This window comes from Chelonia mydas, chromosome 4 (genome assembly GCF_015237465.2).
Source record: "Chelonia mydas isolate rCheMyd1 chromosome 4, rCheMyd1.pri.v2, whole genome shotgun sequence".
Classification (NCBI taxonomy): Eukaryota; Metazoa; Chordata; order Testudines; family Cheloniidae; genus Chelonia; species Chelonia mydas.
Genome location: NC_057852.1, coordinates 837,521 through 850,948, shown reverse-complemented (window position 1 = coordinate 850,948; position 13,428 = coordinate 837,521). Strand labels below are relative to the sequence as shown.

At 52.1% G+C, this 13,428-nt stretch overlaps 1 protein-coding gene across 1 annotated transcript in view; it reads right to left on the bottom strand.

Annotated features, from left to right (window-relative positions):
- Positions 1 to 13,428, bottom strand: part of LOC102930774 (class I histocompatibility antigen, F10 alpha chain) — a 1,343,638-nt gene that overhangs the window by 809,619 nt on the left and 520,591 nt on the right. Inside the window, exon 2 of the mRNA XM_043545706.1 lies at positions 12,704 to 12,967. Within this exon, the coding sequence (XP_043401641.1) occupies positions 12,704 to 12,851 (148 nt within the window). The 5' untranslated portion in view covers positions 12,852 to 12,967. The remainder of the gene's footprint in view (positions 1 to 12,703; positions 12,968 to 13,428) is intronic.

Here is a 13,428-nt window from a genome sequence, read left to right as displayed (position 1 = left end):
GAGGTAGAGGGAGAGTTCGTGGCTTTGGGAGGGTAGTCAGGGACGAGCGAGCAGCTATAGAGCAACAGATCCAGAGACTGCAGGCTAAACTGACTACCCATGATCTTACCAGATCAGGGGGAAAGTGGTCCCGGAGACCAAGGGACTGGGACTGCCTGAAATGCCAGACACACAATTTTGCATGGAGACAGGAATGTGTTCGGTGCCAGGACCCCCGGTCCACCCATGAACCAGTGGGAGGGACAGAGGTGGGTGCTGCAACTTAGGGGTGCCCTGGGAGGCGTCCTGTCCATGTTCTCAGTTTAGGACGGGATGCATCTGGTCGCCCCACGCTCCAGGGGGCAATCGAAGGGAGTCCCATGAGGGATTTTTTGATAGACACTGGAGCAGCCATCAGTTTAACCACATGGGGGCAGGGGAGACCCTCAGAAGGGACTGTGACAATTGTAGGGGCAACAGGAGGGGAGACACAGTTAACCCTGAGGCGGGGACAAATCAAAGGAATCTGGGGGGAAGGGGAGATTATGTGGGGTTGTAATGATATGCTTAATCTGTTGGGGGCAGGAGATTTACACAAACTGGGACTTGTACTGGATTTAGCCAATTGGGTGTGTTTACTGGGGCAAACGCAGGACGGTCAGGGCTATACCATTCCCATGGGGATAGCCACTATGACCATTAAAGCGGCACATGCCCTCCCACCACCCCCGGCTGGGTGGGAACACATCCCTGTGTGGGCGAAGGATAACCTGGATTGTGGTAGGGGCAGCATGGAGGTACTGATGGAGGGAGGGGACCCTCCCCCACAGAAACAGTATCCTATTCCTCGGGAGGCATTGGCAGAGGTGGGGGCAACTATTGGGGAATTGGAACAGAGGGGACTGATTCGGGCAGTTGCATCCCCTTGTAATGCTGCTGTGTGGCCCGTGAGGAAGCCAAATGGTACCTGGCGCCTCACTGTGGATTACAGGGCACTAAATGCTCTGGCCAATTCGCCAGCCTCAGTGGTGGCAGCGTACCCTGAAATGTTGGCCCGTATTGGACCCCAATTCCGAATTTTCACTGTTTTGGACATAGCTAATGGGTTTTGGTCTCTGCCACTAGCTACCTCATGTCAGTATAAAATGCATTCACATGGGAGGGCAGACAATTCTGCTGGACAGTCCTACCCCAGGGATATAGGGACTCCCCTGCAATTTTTCACAGATACATGAGACAGGCTCTGGAGGGGGTGGATTCAGCAAGGTGCATACAATATGTAGACGACCTGTTGCTAATGTCAGGGACAGAGGAAGAAGACAGGGAACTAACTGAGCAGGTCCTGCAAGCTTTGGCAAGCTCTCTAAGAGTTGTTACAAGGAAGAGGGCGAAAAATTGTTTTCATCAACCTCTAAGGACAGGACAAGAAGCAATGGGCTTAAATTCCAGTAAGGGAGGTTTAGGTTGGACATAAGGAAAAACTTCCTGTCAGGGTAGTTAAGCACTGGAATAAATTGCCCAGGGAGGTTGTGGAATCTCCAACACTGGAGGTTTTTAAGAGCAGGTTTAGACAAACACCTGTCAGGGATGGTCTAGAGATGAAACTTAATCCTGCCCTGAGTGCAACCGGAGTGGACTAGGTGTCCTCTCAAGGTCCCTTCCAGTCCTACGATTCTATGGTACAACAGCAACAGTTGGAGATTTCCCTAAAATCCTCAGTGTAGACAAGGCCTATGAGTGGGAGCGAGGATCTCCTGTCAGTGCTTCCAGGATAAAATCCACAAGCAAATACTGATGGCCGTTCAGAGATGGCCTCTTGAAAAGAGGCGATGGGTCTCTTGTCACTTACCCTGAGCTACAGCATAGCCATCTCCCTTCTCCCCTGCAGAGAAAAGGCAAATTTCAGTGAATGCAGCTCCCAAGGCAGGAACCGACTCCGATCTGTGTCCACAGCTCAGAAACCGGGCCCCTGGCCCAGCACAGCCCCCCGGCGCTCAGTAATGGACTCAAGGTCCCAGGCACTCATGATCGGCAGAAGAGAAAGACACAAAGAGACAGAGTTCCAAAGATCTCTGCCCACTGGGTGCTGAGCTCTTTGGAAAACCTAGCCCCATCTAAACTGTAACCCGCACCCAGTTTCTGGGTCTGGCCCTCCAGCAGCTCCCATTGCGGGTCATTAGCTCAGTCCTGCAGTGGAGCAGTTACACCGAACTGACACTGGCTCCTGTAGGCCTTAGGCAGGTGTGCAGGGCCCGGCAAGTCCAGGGAATCTCCCCATTCCAACTCTTTACCTGAGTGTTTCTTTTTCCAGACGACTACTACTCCGATAACACCAACCAGGACAACTACAGTGATAACTCCAGACACAGTGGGAATGAGATTGTTATTTGGTTCTGAAATGGAATGGAAAGAATGATCAATGGGGAAAAAATCCCCACCCACCCCCAACTAAAACCCGCTTTCATCCCACTGCAGGGATCCGTCAATCAGCTCCCCAGGTTAGGGCTGAGTCCTGCTACCCTCCACCTCTTCCACTGAGCTCCATGCAGCCACCATGCACTACACCCCACCATAGAAAGTCCTGGACACAGCCTCTACTACTTCAATTCATAACACTTAAAATAGAAGACTTTTGGAGCATTCATCAATCCTCATAAACCTCTGTGTGGGGGATGATGGATGTCAGCATCATCCCTAAATTGGAGGGGGGAAAAAGACTTGCTGAAGGTCACACAACAAGTCAGTGCAAGAGCCAAGAATTGAACCCAGGAGTCCTGGCTCCCAGCCCCTAACCCCCCTTGACAACGCTGACTTTCATGACTAATGGAACTCCATTGTGTGATTCTGATGACAAACTGGAAACTGACCTCAAAGCTCTGGATTTCCCTGCCATGAATGGAGTTACAGACACAATGCGTGTTTTTTGAGGGGGCAGGAAGTGAAGAGGGGAAGATAGAAATATTTTAATACTGTTCTTGGTTTATATAAACCTGTTAAAACCCAAGTTCTCTATACATATTCAGTTGCACTAATCAGCTTCTCCTGTTGTCTGAAAGATTCACATAATAAAACAGCAAAAAGAAAAATATTTCTAAGAGAATAAGGAAATGCGGGTTATGACACAAAAATTGGCAGGGAACGTGGTAGCAGAATTGTGATGTGAAACCACCTGCTGACTAGAGTCCCGATGCAGGCTGCCCTTTCAGAAATTGTTTGCACTTCCAATTTTTCCATTTTTCCACATCCCAATTAACCAAGCAAAAAGATGGCTGGAAGGCAGCTCCATATGTAAAAAATTCTTCTAAGACTTCCTTGTGCTAGGGGCACAGGAGACTCTCCCCCCGATGCAGGGCTCTAATCTGCCTCCTCGCTCCATTCCAAGGCCATACCCTCCCTTCCAGCATCACTGCACACAGAAACAAGCTGCTTCCAAAATTAAACATCTACCTCTGGCCACATGGGGAGGGATGAAGGGCCCCCAGAGCTGTATTTCTGAGAACCTGCTGAAGTTGAGAACAGGCTGGAAGCTGAAGCAAGACAAATTCTGACTGCAAATAAGGGGCAGATTTGAGCTTTCCCTGGGATGGGGTAAATTCTCCATCCCTTGGAGACTTTACATCTGGAATGGGCATCTCTTTCTGAAGGATCAGCTCTAGTTTGCCCACAGGCTACCAGGTTGGTCCCTGGTGTGATTCCCTGCACTGGGCTTTGCAGGAGCTCAGACTGCTCTCTTCCAGCCTTAATGTCCGATTACTAATCTTCTCCCTTCAGAGACACTGTATTGCTGAGATGCATCCAACAGCCCCAGAGGCAGCAAACTGGAGAGCAAGACATGAGCCCCAGGCACTGTGGGTCCAAACTCTAGCACAAGAACTTGACTGCAGAGGGACAGGGCCAAAGAGGACAGGGCCTCACAGACTCTGAGGAAATTCCAGCTTCAGTCTAGAAATCCGAATGAGAATTTTTCAGGGTTTGAGTTTAATGGATTCCCCCTCTCCCACTAGGAAAACAGACAAACAGACAAACGCCTTACCCCAGGAGATAGAGAGTGGCTCTAACAGGCTTTCATGTTCCACGCGACATGAATAATGGGCTTTGATCTTGGGATCAATCTCCATTGTCACCCAGGTCTGGTAGGTCCCGTCCCCACTGGGTAGGATGCCTTCAGAATAGGTCTCCTGCTGTCTGCTCTCCCCATTTCTCAGCCAGGTCACGGTGATGTCCCGGGGATAGAAGCCACTGACCTTACAGGAGAGGGTGATGAGGCCATCATGAAATGACCTGTCGCTCACTCTAGCTGTTGGGCATACTGGAAAAAGGAAGAAATTGAAGTTAGCTGTTTTCAAGCTCTAATCCAGGCAGCCTTTGCTGGAGCTTTGCAACATGAAATTCTGAGACCCCAGCAGGGGCAGAGGATGAGAGTCCATGAGATGGAATCCCTCTGATGAGAGAGAACCACCATGTTAGAGGATTTCTGTGCCGAATTCACAGCATCAGCAACGGTGAACCCCGAATCCAGGTCTCTGATCAGATTCTAGGAGTGTGGAAATGAGAAGCCTCTGCTCCCAGCCACAATGACACAAGTACCTTAAAAGGCTTCACTAAGCTCCAGATACAGGTGTCATAGCTGTCGATCCTTAATCACACACTATGTTTGTGCTCATCTCCTATCAGTCCATGGATTTGAAAGAGAGAAGAGTCTTGCCCTGGCTATGGGTCAAAAAATGAACTAGATAAACTGACCAAAAAGAGACGGAAAGGACCATTAAACAAAAAAAATGACACATGGTTGTAAACTGCCCCTCAAACTAGCTAATATTAATTGGCTAATTTCTTATAGGTTTCAGAGTAGCAGCCATGTTAGTCTATGTTTGCAAAAAGAAAAGGAGTACTTGTGGCACCTTAGAGACTAAATTTGTTAGTCTCTAAGGTGCCACAAGTACTCCTTTTCTTATAGGCCGTTACCAAAATTATTTACCCCAATATTATGGATTTCAAAAGGATTTACACACGTTGAAAAATCAGTTTCCCAGCCCCTTGGCACTGAAATACACATTACATTACTGCTGTGTTTGGCTTTTTCTTCCTGGCATTTGTAAAGATGACAAAGGACAAGACAATGTTCTGCTGAGGTTTGTGAGAGAAATAAGCAACTCGTATAAATGTTGCAAAAAACTGGGTACAAATTTCAAGTAACCTTGAAGAGCAAGCGCAAACTGTTCGGGAACGGAAAGATTAGGGTGTGTAATGGTGCTAACAAAGTTGGGGAATTTGTGTCCATGGTAACAGACAAGGTACGTACATGGGTAATAGCGAGTTAACATTTTGAAGCAGACTACGCTGCAACTGTCCTCCTGAGGCGGAGTGTTACAGCATTTATCCTCTTCCCTTCTATGTTTGTGCTGATTAATCTTTAACTAAAAAGCTTTGGTAATAAATGTGACTGAGTGAGATTATCTGCTGTCTTATTGATAAAAGAATCAAGGAATAAGTAAGCAGGTGTTGCAGCAAAGGTAGGTCTTGAGGGGGAAAAACTTTAAGGACAAGGAGAGCCTTCTTCCAGATTAGTATGGGGAGGGCAATTCCACATGTAGGGGATGTCATGGAAGAAAGCACATGGGTGACTGTGGGAGAAGTTTGGACAAAGAGGCAACAAGGACAAAGCTACCGTCATTGGTGGAACACAGGGGCTGGGGGTCACACAACAAATATGATGGTACAGACAGTGAATGAGGAAGAATTGCATGGTGAATGAAGCTGGTGTCCATAGAACTGGCGGCACTTCCATAATTAAGCTTGAGTGGCACTTTCTCTGCAGAGTCTATTTTTCAGAGTGCTCTAACACGCACACGCACAGGCAGATTGCCTTGAGAACGCTGCGTCACACCAGGGGAAGAGGTAGAATTTGTGCTGCAAATTTGGGCTCATTTGGTCAGCTTCTCTACAGTGATCTGCTTTTAACATTTTCAATTTCTTATCTTTTTTTCACAGCAGAGCTGGGGGTAGGGGAGGAGAGGGCTTGTTTCCCCACCCATCCCTGGAGCAAGGTTAGCTGAACTGCCCCCTACCCCCCTGCTCCATTTTGGAACTGGGGCTGGCGAATGGAGATGTAACTTGTAGTGACCTCCTGGGTGGGGCTTGCCACCCTGCCTTACCTTTCCTCTGTAGAGTCTCCTTCCCGTACTCTATTTCCTGGCTAAGACGTTCTCTACAGTACTCTTCCAGGTAGTGTTTCCATCCCTGGTTGTCATCTACTTCAATATCCCATCGCCTCTTGGTGATCTGAGCCCCAATATCTGCTGCTACCCAAGTCATGGTCTCCTTATCCAAGGTAAGAAAGTCTCGTCCGTCATATGAATCCTGGTAAAACACCTGAATGACGCCGTCTTCCCGGAGATCACAGCCATGTATCGTCTGGATAACATGAAACCCTGAAACACAGCTCAGGGTCAGCAGCAGCCTCTCTCTGAAAATCTCACCATGACCCCACTGCAGGTAGCCCAGTGGTTCTTCTCCTTGCTACTGGCCCCTCCCTCCCCTGAGAAATGGGGTTTCCGCTTATGCTGTTGGGTCCTAAATCCTCCCAGCTCCTTTCAGGAGGGAACCCAAACCCGCAGGGGGCCCAAGCTCCATCTGTTGGGTCTTTGTACACTAAAGACCCCCCACTGCAGACAGCTCACAACTTTCAAGGAGTACCTCACCGCTGCTTGCTCTTGTATGTTCCCTGCAGGGGGTGCAGGGTGGCACAACCCCAAAGGGAGTACTCTAGATACTGCAGGAGTCTATCCCCTCCAGCTCTCTTCTGCTCTCTGAGGATCCCCACCCCGCAATTCTGGTAGTCAGGGTCATTTTAGGGAAAAGAGGGAGTGCAGGAGGCTCTGTACCCCCCACACACCCCCTGCTCTGGTTGTATTAATTTTGCAGAGTCCTCAGGGTCACTTGGTCCCCCACCTCCTCCATTCACAGTAACCCCAGGTCCCTGTGGGGAGCGGGGTACAGGTCTGTCCCCCACACTAACCTCTGCTCTGGTTTAAGGACCTCACAGAGTCCCCAGGGTCCCTCTGTTTCCCTGCCCCATCTTCCCCATGCCCCCAGCTCAATCTAGGAACGGCAAAGCACCAACTTCGGATGCTTAGCCTCTTTTTCACATGGCCACTGTCTCCCGGTGATTCCCTGTCAGGATCAGGCCACTGATGGCCCTTAGTTCAGCTGGCCACCATTTTCCCACAGCCAGGCTAATCTTCACAACAACGGCCCCCATCTCGCACACAGCCAAGAGCAGACTCAGTTAATACAGCCACCCCTGGACAACAGGAGGCAGGGGGAGAGACTGGGGGGCGGGGCAGGGGGATGTGGGGATGGGGACAGGAAGGAGAGTTTAGGGGAGGGGGAGGGAGGCTGTGGGGAACAGAGAACACTGTGGGGATCACGAGGACTGAAACGTGTGGGGAGCGGATCAGACCCCTCGCTTGGCATACAGGGCAGAATATGGGGGGCACAAAAATAACCCACACAGGGTCCCAAATATTTTCACTCCTCCCCCACCCTGCATAAGATACATCGAGATAAATGCCTAGATTTTCAGCAATCACTAGTGATTTTGGGTTCCCAACTGAGACTTTTTAAAGGGGCCTGATCAGAACGTGGGAGCACCCGGCCTCTGAATCTCAGACACCCAAAAATCACTAATCACTTCTGGAAAAATGTAGTTCAAGGGATTAAAATACAATTTGGGGTCACAGCCACAGGTGAGAGCCAAGCCCACTAAGATGTGTCCCTGAACTATGCCACAGGTTTAGACAAAAACCAGTTACTAACCTTCCTGTAATGGTTGTTCTCAGAGATGTGCTGCACACGTCCATTCCACGCTAGGTGTGCGTGCCCCGCACACAGTCGCCCGAAATTTTCCCCTCCGTGATACCCCTCAGGCCGGCTCTAGCGCCCTCTACTGCGGCACGCTCATGTCGCAGTGCGAGGGGACCGGTTGACCCTGCACCTTCTCAGTTCCTTCTCGCCAGCAACTCCAACAGAGGGGTAGGAGCGTGGCTCGTGGAATGGACGTGTGCCGCATGTCTCAAAGAACAACGATTACAGACAAGTTAGTAACCATTTTTTCTTCTTCAACTGCTTGCACACGTCCCTTCCACCTTCGGTGACTCCCAAGCAGAACCATAAGAGGTGGGCTCAGAGTTCATGGACAAATGGATTACAACACTGCTCAACCAAACACAGTGTCATCTCTAGCTTGCTGGGTGATGGCGCCGTTGGAAGAAAAAGTATGTACTGATGCCCAGGTCGCTGCTCTGCAAACGTCCAGGATCGGGGCTCGGCCACAAACACCACTGAGGAAGCTTCTACTCTCACAGAATGGGCAGTCAGGAGGCAGGTGGTGGGACACCTGCCTGCTCGTACCACATGTGAATGCACAATGAGATCCAGGATGAAATTCTCTGAGCCTTTCATCCTATCAGCTACTGCCCCAAAGAGCAGTGTGGATTTACAGATCGACTTTCTGTATAGTCCTTTCTATACAGAACACTGGGGCGCGCCTAACATCCAGAGTATGGAGATGTCATTCCCCCCTATTCTTGTGCAGCTTCGGGAAGAAAATAGGTAGGAACTATGATTACTATGAAACTCCAAGACTACCTTTGAGAGGAACACAGGGTGGGGGCGACATTGTACCTTGTCATTAAAGAACACTGTGTATGGAGGTTTTGACATAAGAGCTCTGATCTCCGAGACCCTCCTGACTGAGCTAATTGCTACCAGAAAGGCGACCTTCCAGGAACAATACAACAGAGGGCACAATGCCAGTGGCTCAAAGGGAGGCCCCATGAGCTCGGACAGGACCAGGTTTAAGTCCCCCAGGTGGACAGGTTCCCAGATTTGCGGGTATGGCCTTGCAAAGCCCTTGAGCAACTGAATGGACATTTCATGTGAAAAAACTGACCGACCACCCAGCAGGGGTAGAATGCGGAGATGGCGGCTAGGTGCACCTTAACAGATGGAATCGCTATTCTGGCTGTTCCCAGACTGTTCTGGAGCATCTGCTTCATCTGAGAGATGACTCAGCTGGTGAGAGGCAGGGGTGCCGGAACAGGGGGACCGAGGGGCCATGGCCCTGCCACTTCAGCAGCAGGTGAGAGCAGGGAGAAGGGGGCGGAGCCTCAGGAGAAGAGGTGGAGTGGGGGGGGCATCAGGGGAAGAGGCGGAATCACAGTTTCAGCCCCGGTAGCCCCCCACTCATAGGGAGGTTCTGGCACCCCGGTGAGAGGCCTTGCTGGGTCGACCAAATGGAGAAACGCTTCCACTCGGGGAGGTAAGTAGCTCTGGTAGATGGTTTCCTACTGCCTAGCAAGACCTAGCAGACCTGCTCCGCACAGGCCAGTTCTGCAGGCTTAACCATGGAGCTGTCAGGCAGATGGAGCATTTGGCCGTGATCTTGTGAGATCAGGTCCAGAAGGGGAGGGAGTGGCATTGGAGTAGCTATTGACAGGTCTAGAAATAAGCCAGACTAGAGCTGACGTGGCCAGGCTGAGGCTATGAGAATAACCTTCGCCCTTGACCTTCAGCAAGACCTTGTACACAAAAGGAATGGGGGGGAAGGCGCAGAACAGGTGCTTTCTCCAAGGGAGTGAGAAGGCATCTGGGAGCGAGCCCAGGTTCCAGTCACACAGACAGCAGAACTGCTGACATTTCCTGTCCTGTCTGGTTGTGAACAGTTCTACGAGGGGAGCACCCCGCCACTGGAAACTGGTCCTTGCTATGTCGGGGCACAGGGACCATTCACAGTGAGAAGAGGAGCTGATCTGCCAGCTTGTTCTGGGCTCCCGAAAGGTGAGAAGCTTCAAGGTGGATCGAGCGCTTTATGCAGAACTCCCACAAGCAAATGGCCTCGTGACATGGGGGGGAGAAGAGCAGGTCGCTCTCTGCCTGGCAGCCACGTTTTACATCAACATACTGTCTGTAAGAACTCGCACCACCTTGCTTGTGATGGGGGGTAAGAACACCTGATGTGCTAGGCAGACCGTCCTGAGCTCTCTGATGTTCATCCGTAGCAAGACTCCCTGCTGGGACCGCTGGCCTTGTGTCCTGAGGTGCCCGAGATGGGCAGGCACTGTAAGCACCGAGTCCCAATGATGGCTGTTTGGCTGGTACACTGAGGCCAGCCAAGCCTGAAGGGGTCTGAGGTGCAACTTCGCATAATGCACCACGTATATGCATGCGGCCACGTGACCCAACGCCCTGAGTGGGACTTGACCTGTGACTACACTGACTGGAAGTGGGCTTCTGGGAGGAAGGCCCCGGCCTGGGTAGAATCGAGCACCGCTCCGATAAACTCTATCCTCTGAACTGGGAGGAGTGTTGACTTCTGCTCATTTATCAGCAGGCCCAGTGGGTCAGAGACGCCCTTTGGCCTTTGGGATTAGGAAATAATGGGAGTGAAACCCTTTCCCTCTTAAGTTCTGAGGCACCTCCTCCACGGCTCCTACCCGGAGAAGGGCTTGCACCTCCTGGGCTAAAAGTTGCTCATGAGAAGGGTCCCTGAAGAGGGTCCGGGATGGAGGGTAGGAGGAAGGCGTGGAAACGAACTGAAGCGTATAACCCTCCTCCACCGTTCTCAGCACCCAATGGTCTGTGGTGATAAAGGACCTGGCTGAGCCGAAGCAGGAGATGGTCCAAAAACAATAGGGGACAGGATCCAGTATGGGGACTGGTGTAATGTCCTCGGGCGCCCCGTCAAAAGTTCTGCTTGGAGCCCCCTGATTATCTGGGAGGACCAGGCAGCAAGGCTGAGGCAGATGGGGGCGGCTGTCGGCATCTATAACTTCTGTTCTGCTTTTTGAACAGGTCCTGACAAAGCGGCGAGCCTGGGAAGCGGGCAGGCTGTTGGAGCTTGAAATGTTTCCTTGAAGGCACTGGGGCAAGGAGATTCAAGGACGTGAGGATGGCTCTGGAGGCCTTCAGGCTGTGGAGTTTGGCATCTGTTTGCTCTGAGAAGAGCAAAGTCCCTTCAAACGGAAGGTCTTGAAGAGACTGCTGGACCTTTGCCTATAGGCCAGAGGATTGAAGCCAGGAGCCCCTTTGCATGGGCACTGCTGATGCCATAGTCCCAGACGCCACATCCACTGTGTCAAGGGTGGCTTGTAGGGAAGCCCTGGCCATCGCCTTCCCTTCCACCAGAGCAACAATCTCCTGCCTGGACTCTTGGGGAAGCGAGTCTTTAAATTTCAGCATGGAGTGAAAGTCATATCTGTCCAGCAGTGCCTGTTGGCTGGAGATGTGTAGCTATAGACCATTGGTAGAATACATTTTCCTACCAAAATGGTCACAAGGGGCTGAGAACACTCTTGGGTGAGGACCAATGTGACAGGCCAGTACCACTGACACGGGGGAATCAGGGGACTGGCGAGTGAAAATCCCGGTCAGGAAGGGCAGAGCAAATACATCAGAGAGACCCTCACCTGTCAGGGACAGTTCAGCAGCGCCAGGCACTGAACACTTATGGATCATCCCCGTGCTAAGTGAGACAGCCCAATCCGGGGCCTGGCCAGGTGGCTACAGCCTCCCATATCAGGGACCGAGCAGGAAGAACGGCTCTTTACACAACTATCGATAGTGTGCAGGGGAACCTGCCTGACCCTGGGGGCTCCAACTGGGGGACACGGGCTGGGGTTTGTGCTGCCAGGAGTAAGGAAGCCGGGGAGTCTCTGCACGTTACAGGGGCTGATTCTGTCACTAACTCTCCAGCCCAAGTCAATGTCAGTCCCTCACTCTGCGGAGTGAAGAGGAATCTGACCTTAGATAAACTCACCTGAGAAATAAGACAAAGCGAATAATGAAGCAGGCTCACTGGTGAGCAGCTTCTCCCTGGGGCTGGGGTGAATGAAGCACTGTCTGCTCTTGTGACCTTACTGTGCGTCTCATGATAGTGGGTGGTTTTATTAAATCTCCAGTTCCTGGACTCATGGGATTAGGGGAGAGTCTCAGCTCTCTTTTCCTAAAGCAGTAACTTTTAGCCCTTCTAGCAGCAGAGAAAACCCCGGAAATTGTCCCCTAAAGGCTTAAACCAGAGGGCAAATAAAAATAACCTCCAATATTACCCCCAAAATACTCACGACATTTAAGACTAACTCAGGATTTTTGCGGCCTGACTCATGATGTCTGAACACTCGGGGCTGTCGATATTTGGATTCCCCATCACTCGGTGTCTGGGAATTGAGACAAGACATCTCAGAGCCCTGCTCCAGCTATAGGGTCTGTCGTAGTCGGGAGGAACAAACTCTTCCATGCAGGAATCTCCAGCTGCGATTCTCTGGCCTGGGTGACCAGGAAGCCCGACTAGCCGGGTCCAATGGGACCTTCTGGCCTTTGCACCTCTACTGCTCTGCCTGGGAAATGACCACACACGGGGGGCGGGGAGGGGTCCCCTGAACGGCAGCAGAGGCAGCTGCAAGTGGGACTGGTAGCAGAAATCTGGGGTGTTCGGGGAGGAAACAGCATGAGAGTCCCATTTTGGAGGGTGTGAAAAATGTCTTTTGCATGGACCCCCCATCCTGCAGCCCCCACCCGCATATGTCCCTCTGGCCCGCACGTTCACACTGACTCCTGTGAGAAAATGCCCCTGTGGGCGCCTCCGTCCCCTCCCCCGGCTCACACTGACACCACCATCCCCCGCTCCAACCCTGTGTCCCTAGGTCGGGCCCTGTCCCGCACTCACCCTCGGTCCGGTTGTAGAGCTGAGCCAGGGTGTTCAGACTCGCGTTGAACCAGGCCTCCCAGCGCCGTACCCAAAAGAGCCGAAGGTCCCACAACTCTGGGCCCTCGTTCTGCGCCATCCACGTTGTGCGAGGCTCCACCCTCTGCATCCCGCTGGTGTAGACGTAGATGACTTGATCGTCCACATAGCCGACAGAGCTGTACCAGGGCAGCCCTGGGCCAGGCTCCGACACCACTATGTGGAATATGCGCCTGGTGTGCAGGCCTGAGGGGGGGAGATTGGGGGAAGGGAGGTCAGACTTGCCCCAACCCTGCCAGGGAGCCCCTGGCAATACACGAGAGGCGACACTGGCCCTCAGGAGTGCTCCTGGGGGGGGGAGACCTGCGGAATGGCCCACACAACGGCTTGACTGGGGAGAAAGAAGGGTTGGGGTAGGAGGAGAAGGGGGGCAAAGATGGAGGGGGGGGGCATGAGGGGGAGATGGGAGAGGGCCTGGAGCAGGGGAGCAGACAGGGAGAGTGTATTGGGGGTACGGGGGCAGAAGGGGAGTGTGAAGAAGGAAAGGGGGCCCAGGAGGAAGGGCAGAGCTGGAGGGGGATGTGAGGAGCAGGAGGGGGATGTTATGGGGGAGGGTGGAGCAGGAGAAGGGCCGGGGCTGTAGGAGATGCAGAAGCTGAAAGTACAAGGGGGAGGGGGGTGGCAGGGGGAATGTGTCCAAGCTGCAG